The sequence below is a fragment of the Coregonus clupeaformis genome, chromosome 37, assembly GCF_020615455.1.
Source record: "Coregonus clupeaformis isolate EN_2021a chromosome 37, ASM2061545v1, whole genome shotgun sequence".
Lineage (NCBI taxonomy): Eukaryota > Metazoa > Chordata > Actinopteri > Salmoniformes > Salmonidae > Coregonus > Coregonus clupeaformis.
The window spans coordinates 17,465,734-17,478,106 of NC_059228.1; the positions used below are offsets into that span (position 1 = coordinate 17,465,734).

The 12,373-nt window shown below is 40.4% G+C and overlaps 1 protein-coding gene across 2 annotated transcripts; it reads right to left on the minus strand.

Moving 5' to 3' along the window:
• Nucleotides 1-469: 469 nt before the first annotated feature.
• Nucleotides 470-11,008, minus strand: LOC121553717 (solute carrier family 22 member 7). 2 transcript variants are annotated; one of them, XM_041867045.2, is made up of 11 exons: nt 10,668-11,008; nt 8,921-9,337; nt 8,019-8,122; nt 7,771-7,925; nt 7,205-7,373; nt 6,400-6,523; nt 6,073-6,182; nt 4,594-4,808; nt 4,182-4,290; nt 3,555-3,767; nt 470-855 (listed from the first exon to the last, which is right to left on the minus strand). In XM_041867045.2, exons 2-11 carry the CDS (start codon nt 9,296-9,298, stop codon nt 777-779), a joined length of 1,656 nt encoding a protein of 551 aa, XP_041722979.1. In that variant the 5' UTR covers nt 9,299-9,337; nt 10,668-11,008; the 3' UTR covers nt 470-776. The 2 variants fall into 2 exon arrangements, with proteins under 2 accessions (XP_041722979.1, XP_041722980.1); XM_041867046.2 differs by having other exon boundaries at nt 8,921-9,075; nt 10,668-11,004.
• Between the last annotated feature and the right edge of the window lie 1,365 nt (nt 11,009-12,373).

Consider the following 12,373-nt stretch of genomic DNA (forward strand, 5'->3'; position numbering starts at 1 on the left):
AATAGCCCTGCCTGAGACATGTAAGCCCAATTGTCACCCTCGGACTAAAACTATTGTTTAATAGTTAAAAAGAAATTTAAGGAGAATATTACAGTTTTTTCCCCCTTCACTTTGTTTTACAGGAAATGATCAGCACTCTTCACCAGTAGTGTGTTCTCCTACCCTTGTATATATGCCCAAATATAGGCAAAATATAATTTCAAAGTTGTTAGCTGAAGAGGTTTTTAAAGATGTTGTTCTGCCTATCCTTGTTTGATCCAACGTTGCACTCATAGTGTTTGTAATAATGTGTAGAGCTCTTGCTGAGTGAGAAACACTCCCGGCTGTATGCACATGTATGCCTCCCCACCGGAGATCAGGGTTCAATTCCTGACTCCACCCTTTCTCCTTCCTTTCCACTTACCCATCTCTTTCTACAACTTTCTAATTAAGTATACAATTTCTGAAACAAACCAGTGTTGCAAACCAGTGTCAATGCAATATACAAATATTTATTGAAAGTGAATACTGATGTAGCCTATAGTTTGAATGTGAAGTCACTTCAAATATTGTATATCAACCACAGAGACAAGAGATTGGCTACAGAACCTACAAGGTGCATGCAACACGTTCCACTGGAATTGGTTTATTACAGAAGCAATGCTAGAATTAGAAACATAGGCGTTCTGTACAACAGTTCTGAAGTCAGAAATATCATACCCTTGAAACAGTTTGCAACGTGTGTACAGTATGCAGCCCTAAACAATAAAACCTATGTAGTTAAGTGAATGTCTCAGTCATTGATCCAGCTCATTATTCTTCTGTGACTTCAGCAGGACCTCAGTCTTCTCCATTGGTAAGACAAAGATGGGATTTCTGGAGAGAGAAGGACATTTTCTTTTTATGTATGTTGTCACTACACACCTCATGTCACATTTGACTATATACCAGAGGTAGCACCACAGGTCCCACAGTGGTGTGGCCCTGTTATTTTTCCTGATCTGGTAACCTAACCAGAGGCGGCCGCTGGCACCTTAATTGGGGAGGACGGGCTCATTGTAATGGCTAGAATTCCATTCCATTCCATTTACATTATAATAATAATAATATGCCATTTAGCAGACGCTTTTATCCAAAGCAACTTACAGTCATGCGTACATACATTTTTGTGTATGGGTGGTCCCGGGGATCGAACCCACTACCTTGGCGTTACAAGCGCCGTGCTCTACCAGCTGAGCTACAGAGGACCACATGCAACTCTTACATTGGAATCTTGCACATTCCATTCCATTTACTCCATTCCAGCTATTTTTATGAGCCGTCCTCCCCTCAGCAGCCTCCTGTGAACCTACAGTATGATGTGATTAATCTGTTATAGAAAGGTTTAATATGGGCTATGATGGGACCAGAGTTTTTCTAATCAGGTCACATGGTTAAAAAAAAACTCCTGGCTTTGGGGAGGATGAAAACCCTATCAAACTGCAGCAACCTTGTACTTATTCATATTAATGATATTTGTTTAAAGGACTAGGGGGATTTCCTATACACAGAGAAAGCAACATGATTGGTGAAGGGGGAAGCTATATCCCAATATGGCGACCGGAGTATGGGCGAGTGGGTGTGTCGAAAGGAAAGCGGTGGGTGTGTGGAAAGGAGTGGGTGTGTGGAAAGCGCTCCGCTATAGGTTACCAGCGGTATTCAACTCTACGAGGTCTGGAGCCTGCTGGTTTTCTGTTCTACCTGATAATTAATTGCACCCACCTGGTGTCCAGGTCTAAATCAGTCCCTGATTAGAGGGGAACAATGAAAAAATGCTTCGATGTCCAGAGTTGAGTTTGAAGGGGTTAGATGGTTTTAATTGAGCTGTGTTTTTTTCTTCCGTTTCTTACCACGCAACTACCGTACATTGAGCTACTGTACCGCGAGAGTTTGGACTTCTGTTTTGAAGGACGCAGTCGTATTTCACTGTTAGTTTTAGACAAATATATATATACAAGTGATAATGCCCTCGAAGCCGGTGTTTGCAGGATATATTGGCACGGTTTGTCAGCCCTCGACTTAGTCTCGGGCCTAACAACACCCGTGCCAATATATCCAACAAACACCGGGATCTCAGGCATTATCACTTAACTATGCAATTGTAGGCCTAAACTATGTCTATAAGCTATTGTGTTTATTGATTAATTCCAGTTAATAATTTTGGATGGAAAAAGTGTAGGTAGCCTGGTCAGCCCAAGTTTTAATTTAAACCAAATTTGATCCAATTCACATTTTTTCACAAACAAATGGGCTATAAATACACAACATTACCTCTTCATTTACCCTGGCTAGAGGGACAGGGCCCATAGTAGGCTAGACTATGCAACTGCTGTTGTTAGTAGCCTACAGTTGATCAGACTGAAAAATATTATATTTTCCATGCAATACAACATGTCAGATCGCTAATGTTTAGGTGTAGGCTGATACATTTATGGAAGAGTTTTTGCTTGTGTCTGTCGGGAGTGATGTTATCACACTTGCTTAACAAATACAGGAGGAACGCGGAGAGCGCGCCTTGAGCTTTGTGGGTCGTGCCCGGCTCGCACGACCTGCAATTTCCGTGAATCTGATTGGTCAAGACATGCAAAGAGCCTGCAGCAGCACTTAGATGTGAAGGACAGAGAAATTGTGCAAGAGTTGACAAATCGGTCTAAAAAACAGCACTATGCCCATCTTTTTAACGCTTTGCGTCAATATATTTTATTAAACTAAATCAAACTGATTGAAAAGTGCTGTGGCATATCCCTTACAAAAAAAAGATTGCAGTTTTGAAACTGCAGTAAAAGTGCAGTAATTACTGCAGTAAAAAAACTGTGTTATTTTGGATGCAGTATTTGCAGCATACTGCAGTTATACTGCACTCTGACGGCAGTGTACTGCTGTTATACTGTACTCTGACTGCAAGGGATGCCGCCTTGTCACACGTTTTCCTGGCAGCCCTGGTAGACAGTGGTGTAAAGTAACTAATTAAAAATACTTTGAAGTACTAAAGTTTACTCCACTACATTCTTAAAGAAAATATGTACTTTTTACTCCCATACATCTTCCCCTAACACCCAAAAGTACTCGTTACATTTCACATGCCTGGCAGGACAGGAAAATTGTCAAATTCAAGCACTTATCATGAGAACATGTGGTCATCCCTACTGCCTCTGATCTGGCAGACTCACTAAACACAAATGCTTTGTTTGAAAATGATGTCTGAGTGATGGAGTGTTCACCTGGTTATCCGTAAATAAATCAAAAACAAGAAAATCGTGCCATCTGTTTTGCTTAATATAAGGAATTTGAAATGATTTATAGCAATTACATTTACTTTTGATACTTAAGTATATTTAAAACCAAACACTTTTAGGCTTTTACTCAAGTAGTATTTTACTGGGTGACTTTCACTTTTACTTGAGTCATTTTCTGTTAAGGTATCTTTACTTTTAGTCAAGTAGGACAATTGGGTATTTTTTCCACTACTGCTGGTATATACTGTAACAGCAGGTTACAAATTACACTGACAATCTTTGTGAAGTCGGCTGGGTTACCTTTTTTTTGTTTGTTCAATGTCCTCAATGGTCTCTGGCAGCCTTGCATTGTGGGTTTCTGGGAGAAGGAAGGCCACCAAACCAGACAGAATGGACACACAACAGATGATGACTTCAGGGAGGGGCTTCCATGTGTCCTCCAATAGGATGATGAGGGGTGCTATGGACACGCCCAACCGAGCCATGAAGTTACTGTAACCCAACCCATTTTGTCTGTTAGGGAGAAAATGTTGATAGTGAGACTCAGAAAACTCCTGCTGAGACTGAGGCTGTCCTAAAACAGGTATTTTGCCATCAATGGGACAACATGGTAAAATAAAGGTTACATTTATTTTATTTATGTTTGTTCTTTTTGTTATGCGGCCTGAGCAACTCTCACGGTGCCCCCGATGCACTGACTTTGCTGATAAATACTTTGTTGAGGGAAAATGTACTTGATACGATTGTGATGTGTTGTTGTCTCACCTAGCTATCTTAAGATGAATGCACTAATTGTCAGTCGCTCTGGCTAAGAGCGTCTGCTAAATGACTAAAATGTCAATGTAAAATGTTAAATAAAGCATGCTTCAGTTTGTGGAAATCAGTTCTAATCGTGTTTTACTGTGAAAATGCACTGGTAAATCTGACCTTACGACCGTAGGGTAGAGTTCAGCTGTATACAAGATGACAGTGGTGAAGGAGGCCTCTGATAGGCCTTTCCCAAGCACGGCCACGATGGTGCGAACGTGCCACTGACCTGAACAGAGGAACAAAACAACATATCCTGAGGATAAGACTGTCATCTCTCAAACAGTGAACGACAAAAGACAAAATAAACATCCCTGACTGTCCCATTTACCCCACATAATAATTTATGAATTCATTTTGGGTAACACTTTATTATAAACGTTCATTTAAAAACGATTTATACAATTTTTATATTTCTTTATTCATATAATTTATTTGCTTATAAGCATTATAAGTATTATAATTCATAATTAATTTACAACCATTCATTATCGTTTATAAAGCAATTATAATGGCCTATTTATGTAGTCACCTTTGGGCAGAAAGATGTTGATGGCGATGCAGGTTCCCGTTAGCAGAAGGGTGCCTGCCTGGCAGTGTTTCCGACCAATGGTATCGAGACAGAAGTAGATGATCATCTTGGCGGGCACCTCGATGGCAGAGTAGATAAAGTGGGTGAGGTAGACGTTCAGGCCAAACTCTGTAATGTTTAAACTGATCCCATAATATGTTGAGGCCACGCCATACCTGCGAGGAGAGGACACACTAAGGTCTGCATTGTGTTTGTCATAAGTTGCACCTCTGTCACTCGGTTGTCATGCCGTTGTTATGAACGGTCTCAAGCCGCCCTCTATAGCAGTGCCCTAAAGTGGTGATAAGCCCAGTCATTTTGGATGGAGGCTAATGACTGTTTAGTCTAAATTACACTATAGTGCCTGGAAATACCATGACATTGCTTAAGTAGTCGATAAGACCTGCATTATGTTTGTCTTGATATAGATAAAAGATAACTCATAGACACATAAGGACACTTTCTCGGAAACAGATTAATCAAGGGCTCTATCCAATCAGATCTGCTTTCGCCGACATCCGCATAGCAGAGGTGTCGGAGGTGGAACTGTGTTAGAGCTGTCATATCCACAAGCTGCTCCTGGCATTATACCTAAAGCGGACATCGCCATTGGCTGCATTAACAGAACTCCCATGCAGCCTTGTTTACAAGTTCAAACACTGGAATGTGAGATGTAGTCTACACCTCCATTAGGATGATATAAATCCTCATTATTTAGTTTTGTGATTTTTCAATTTGAGCATAATTATTTCTATATAGCCTACACTCTCTCGTTCTAATATTCTAACGCGAGTGAGGCGGGTGTGGCTTCGTGACAATGATCGTAAGAGCAGCTACTCACGATTTGACGGCTCCAACCCAGGTCCACCTTTGACACTGCCAAAACATCCGCTATGCGGGTGTGTGCTATCGCTGGTTAACACTTGATCTGATTGAATCTAGGCCTAAAACTAGTTCTGTATTAAAAAGCACTTTCAATGGAGATTCTTCATTGCTTTGTGTACTGTATGGACCGCAAACCAGTCTATACAGTACCGGTCCATACAGCCTCAAACCAGTCCATACAGTACCGGTCCATACAGCCCCAAACCAGTCCATACAGTACCACAAACCGGTCCATACAGTACCACAAACCGGTCCATACAGTACCACAAACCGGTCCATACAGTACCACAAACCGGTCCATACAGTACCACAAATCGGTCCATACAGTCCCAAACCGGTCCATACAGTACACACAAATAGACACAAAGCTGTGCAATGATTTGTGACAGATATGAGACCGGGGATACTCACCACACTATGCCTGTTAGTAGAGACAGATATGAGACCGGGGATACTCACCACACTATGCCTGTTATTAGAGCCAGATATGAGACCGGGGATACTCACCACACTATGCCTGTTAGTAGAGCCAGATATGAGACCGGGGATACTCACCACACTATGCCTGTTAGTAGAGCCAGTCTCCTCATCTTTGGGGTCCTCACCAGGTCCAGGTAGGAGTAGGTCTTGTTATGGTTGTCCACCACAACCACATCAGACAGGTGCTAAGCAGTATGCATGGGAGAGGGGCTCAGTTAGTTCCAGTGTGTTGCATTTATGGCTAGTGTATCCTCCACATATATATTTGTGCTTCAAACCTCTGCTCTTTCTAACACTTCATAACTGTAATAAAGCTGTATAGATGATTGCATGCCATGTACATTTTTGCATAAGAGTAATTATTAGCAGTAATCACTAGCAACTGAAAATGTTTGCATTTACCTCAAGTTTGATTTTGGACGTGAAGTCCTTTCTGTTGTTAAAACGAGCACATTTCTCCAGGTAAAGACGGGCTCCTTCCACTTCGCCGTTGGCTATGAGCCACCTGGCAGACTCAGGGAGCCACCTGCAGTGATGATGAACCATTATAATGGGTCAAAGCACAATAATAACCAGTTCCCCGCATACTGTAGTGAATTTGGAGTGTAGCCTCAAATCCTGACTCAGACTTGGGTTCCTGTGACTCGCAGTCCAACACTTTAACTGTTATGCCAAGAAGTGGTCCGACCGTCTTGATGAGGTCACTAAGGACCTTGTACTAAGGTCACTACAATACTGTAGTGAACTATATTTAAGCAATAAGGCCCGAGGGGGTGTGTCATATGGCCAATATACCACGGCTAAGGGCTGTTTTTAGGCACGATGCAATGCATATAACACAAACCGCCGAGGTGCCTTAATGCTATTATAAATTGGTTACAAATGTAATTAGAACAATACAAATAAAATGTTTCTCTTACCCGTGGTATACGGTCTCATATACCACGGCTTTCAGCCAATCAGCATTCAGGGCTCGAACCACTCAGTTTATATTATACAGTAGTATACTGTATGTGATGCAAAATGTTGAATGTGCATTATTCAGGTGAGTTCTTCTACACCATGGTGGTGGATGGGGCTGGTTACACAAATAAAGATATACATCTTGGTCTGCATCTTATACCATACTTTATCAAAAACATGTCAAATCCAGATATCCACAGATGTGTTTAGGATATGGTCCGGATATAGCCCAGTGTATTCTTACCACCAAGTGATGATAGCCAAGCCCAGGGGGGCGGAGACAGCTATCATTAGCATCCGCCAATCATTCACTTGATACGCAATGCCCGCTAGCATCATGTTGCCAAACGACCAGGCCATGCTGCCCGTTATACCTATTAACGCCCGGTGCTTAATGTCCACCCACTCGACACCTTGAAAGAAAGTAAATAGAGTTAAATAGTAAAATAGTAACAATATTATTGGGTTTCACATTACATGAAGTTTCTCTTATACGTGGTATTACTTTATATGAAGTTTCTCTTATACGTGGTATTACTTTATATGAAGTTTCTCTTATATGTGGTATTACTTTACATGAAGTTTCTCTTATACGTGGTATTACTTTACATGAAGTTTCTCTTATACGTGGTATTACTTTACATGAAGTTTCTCTTATACCTCCGTAACAACACTAACTACACTATTAAATACACTGTAATGTATTAACATGTTGTTAGGTTATACTTTCATAACTGATTTTAAATTGCATAGCAATGGAGTCTAACATTTTGTTAACAGTTCATATGAAAGCTATAGAGCTTAGCTTACTGAGAACGGTTGAGATGATGCTGATGCCTGTAAGTCCAAAGCCGGTAAAGAATCTCATCACTGCGAACATGGTATAGGAGTCAGAGAACGCGCTGGCAAATCCAAATACCATGGATATGGTATAGGACACCAATAGCATAGGCTTCCTCCCAAACCTGGAAAAGAGCATTCAAGAAAGACAGCCACTAATAATGAACTCAATTTAAAGAAAGAATGTAGATATCAGGTATTGGGGTAAAAGCACCTACTTGTCAGTGAGGGTACCAAATGCTATAGCTCCCATCATCACCCCAACAAAGAAAATGGTCGCTGTGGCTCTATTCATGCCTTTTCTGTCACAGACAAGGTCCCACTTTATAGAAAGAGGAGCAATGATAGTGAAAGTCAAGAAAACATGCATTCACAATTCCTATTATATGTACCAATGAAGCAGGATAATAATAATTATAGTATGTTACTTAAAGTGGGGACAATATCTAACCAGTGAAATTCTGATTTAATAAATGGACACAGAATTGCATGTAATGTGGCTATAACAATAAACCAGGGAATTTGAAAATAATTGACTAACTCTGATGGGTCTCATTTAAAACCTTTTTCTCTCTTAATGGTCTTACAGATATTTCAGTTTGGTTCTGTGTTGTGTTCATGGGTCAAGACACTGTATAATTTGCTCAAAGCCTTGGTTAATACAAAATGACATTAATCTGCTGGCCGTAGGTCGGGGGGCCGGAACATCATTATAATCATTAATGTACTGCAAATAGACCACAATTAAGACCAAACTGGCAAGAAGTCTACATTTCATTTGACAATATCATAATAATTTCATACCTTGTTTACACTGAGACAGGATCACACACTGTTTGTCTCTCTATTTAATCATGGGAATACTTGGGAATGGAATTGCCAAAGTAAAATACTGAATTCCTTATTTATTTTTTTGATTTTTTATTGATTTATTAAGAACACTTTTGGGGCCAACTAAAATTGCTTGCAGAACGAATTTGGTCAATGGGCCACCTATTGTCTTCCCCTGCATTATACCTTTTATTTTGTCCACCTTTGTCATTTGCTTTGGGCTTTGAACCGTTAGAATCAGCTATCCACCACTCAACTGATATCATTGGAAGTAAATTGATTATTTTACCTCTGTAGCCAGAGTGGATTTGAAGGTGCTGTTTTCATATGCCCATCCATTCTGACAGGGGACTGTAGCTAGGTCACTGTTATTGGAGTTGGACAGGAGGTGGAACTGGGGCTCTGGGAACATCTTACAGGAGCTTGGAGTCCCGTCTTCCTGTACTGGAACGCTGACAGTCAGTCTCTGCTCCTGGGTCAGATTCCCAAAGACGCTGCCATCATCCAGAGCGCTGAGATCACAGTGGTGAGAGGGCACGGCCGCTATGAAGTTATTCAGCAGGAAGTGACACGGTAGTATCACTCGAGGGATACAGAGCAGAGTGACGATCAACACCTGAAACCATCCACAGCCATCGGTCTCCTCTAGAATGTTTTCAAATTTCATCCTCAAGCTTGGGCAAGAGGGCGATCCTTTGCAATACGGCTAAAAGTGGAAGACAATCAATTTTATTTAAGTCATGCAGAATATTGTCACATACTCTACTGTGTTGTTTGTATGTTGTCTGCAATGTGGAAAATGTGAGTGAGCTAATGTAAAGAAGTAGGATCTTAATTTGGTCACCCTGTTCCAGGAGAAAAATTAAAAAGGCATCTGAAGTTTGTAATTTCCACTGAAAAATGTATCAACCCCTACAAAAATGTCCATTAACTAAAACTCTAAGCCTTTTTGGGTGTGTGTGTGTGTGTGTGTGTGTGTGTGTGTGTGTGGGGGGGGGTTCTACTAAGCTAAAATATGGAATTATTTTTAAGATGGTCATACCATGGATCATTTAGCTATTTTATTTAGAATTTTAGAAACAGATTAAATAACACATCCATGGCAAATAGCAAAAAAGTCAGCCAAAAAATTAATCATAAAGAATAAGGTGTTGAAGTGTCTGTCCTATATCTAGGAGATATAAGAAGGCTCAGGAAATATATTAGTTTTTTTGGACACATATTTAACCCCTTATTTTTGTTGGCACAAAACTACCTCCATACTTCCATTTGTTTGTATGGGTTACATTTATATGAGTCCCGTGACACTTGTGGGGTTCGTAGAGCAAAACTGAGAACACCATCATGTTTGTGAGAGTCTCCCATTTCCACAGTGGGGTCATATTAGTTTGTAACCCAAACGGTTCTGACGCTAAAGACAGAAGTTGGCACATCAGCTTCAGATGAGTCCCGTGGGGCTTATGGGGGTCATAGAGCAAAACCGTTTGGACGCTACATACGTTTTCGTGAGAAGACCGATTTTCGGGATGTCTCGGTCTGACAAACATTGGCCGACAAAGGACGCAGTCGTTGCAAAAAAACTTATATTTTTTGCTTAACCCTCCCGTTGTCCTAGGGTCAAAATGACCCGCCACTGTGTTGAACCAACTTTTTTTAATTTTTATATTTTTTGGATCATTTGTGAGAAGGAGGCAGTGATACTTTCTTTAAAGTCTCACTGCCTCTTTCTCACAAATGATCCCCAAAATATAAAAATTAAATAAAGTTGGTTCAACACAGTGGCGGGTCATTTTGACCCTAGGACAACGGGAGGGTTAAACTGATAGATTTTGATAGGGATTTATTTTATTATGTTACTTAGATTGACGCACGGATGCGTCAATAGACTCTTAAGGATTCTAATTATAATCCACATAATAATTCACATTTCCTGTTGCTGAGGATTATTTTCCTGCTGTAGCAAACTGGCTCAAATTAAGATCCTACATCTGTATTCATCCACAGCGCTTGAGAGGATTAAATCATTTATGACTTACTTAGTAGAGGTCTTGGGTCCAGAGAGGGTGGGCGAGAGACTCTTCTGGCCAGCACTTCCCTCTAGCAGTGAGACCACTGACAACTCTCCGCACAGGTCGTAGTCTTGAGTCCTAAGAGCTAGCCTGCCTTCTGATGCCCCCTCTACTGGCAACAAGTCCTTCTCAAGTAGAAGTAGCTAGGTCTCTAAATCCCCTTCTTTGAGGAAATACGTTCCCAGACCCCAGACAACCAAAATGGGAAACAAAGTTTATGCCACTGCCAGACTCAATCACACTCCCCCATCTCCCCACCTCCCGAACCCCTGTGCTGGGAGCAGAGTTCAGAAACTAGACTGTTGTGTTAGCTGACAGCTGGACCAGTGTGAGGCAAGCACATTGGCCAAGAGCTGAGCTGTTCTGATTAGAGAGGTGTGACAAACATTTTATAACATTATATAACATTGTTTATATTATATTTTGTTGTCACAAGATATTGGTACATTGATACACTGTTGACATTGTGCATAAGTCAATATGGTTCATTGTCCACACACCCAATGTTTTTCTTTTGAGTGTTTTCACATTCTTGTAATAAACATGCTGTGATACACAAAAAAGTTGGATCTGTATTCAGATCAAAGGTACTGACACCAAAGCCTCGTTTACACCTTGTGCTAACATATGAGTTATGTGATCTGATCAATATGATCCAATCACTATCTGATCAAGGTTTGTCACGTATTCACATTGTATTCAAATTTCTCTCTTATGCGTCCACTCTGTCGGCATTGTTACCAGATTATCTGGTGCCTCCTTGTATGCAAATTATTTAGGACTCCTGAACATCTAATCAAATGGCTACCCAGACTATTTGCATTGCCCCCCACCCCTCTTTTACGCTGCTGCTACTCTCTGTTTATTATCTATGCATAGTCACTTTAATAACTCTACCTACATGTACATATTACCTCAATTACCTCGACTAACCGGTGCCCCCACACATTAACTCGGTACCGGTACCCCCTGTATATAGCCTCGCTATTGTTATTTTTACTGCTGCTCTTTAATTATTTGTTACTTTATTTCGTATTATTTTATATTGTATTTTTGTGTGATTTTTTTGGGTATTCTTTCTTAAAAACGACATTGTTGGTTAAGGGCTTTCTACTACCATTCATAATTTCTAAACTATAAAGCTTGTTGTATCCCCATTCATTTCAATTGCGGAATGCAGGCTTCAACATTCTGAAATCACTGCCACAAGACTTTCAGAATGTTCAAACTAAAACATTTTGAGAGCTTAAAAACCCATTATATGGCTTATGATCATATAGTACTCACTCTAGGCTACTATACTAGCCCACTATAACCCACTATAATAACTCCACGACAACAAACCACCCCAAAATAGGTCACTATAACTAACACAAAGCCTATGAAAACCCTATTACTACCATTACTACTACTACCATTCCTACTGCCGTTACTACCACCACTATTAATACTATTTCACAACCATACATACTTCAAGACTAGCAAGCACACCACATTTACTTCAGTAAATGTCATTTTCTAGTTGACAGATATTCTTTCAAAATAATAAAAATGTATTTATTTTAAGATTATTACTGATGCCATAAGTCAATGGTGCTACATGTCAATGATTTTAGAGGCTGTGATGATTTAAAGGGTTTGACCATGCGGATATATATATAGATATACTGTAT

What these genes read in the sequence shown, in the direction of transcription:
- LOC121553717 (XM_041867045.2), bottom strand. Translation starts at nt 9,298, where the DNA reads ATGAAATTTGAAAACATTCTAGAGGAGACCGATGGCTGTGGATGGTTT. An exon ending in CATCATCTCAACCGTTCTCA is followed by an intron (nt 7,374 to 7,770) that starts GTAAGCTAAGCT and finishes CTTTCTTTCAAG; the next exon opens with GTGTCGAGTGGGTGGACATT. An exon ending in CTACTAACAGGCATAGTGTG is followed by an intron (nt 4,809 to 6,072) that starts GTGAGTATCCCC and finishes CTCTCCTCGCAG; the next exon opens with GTATGGCGTGGCCTCAACAT.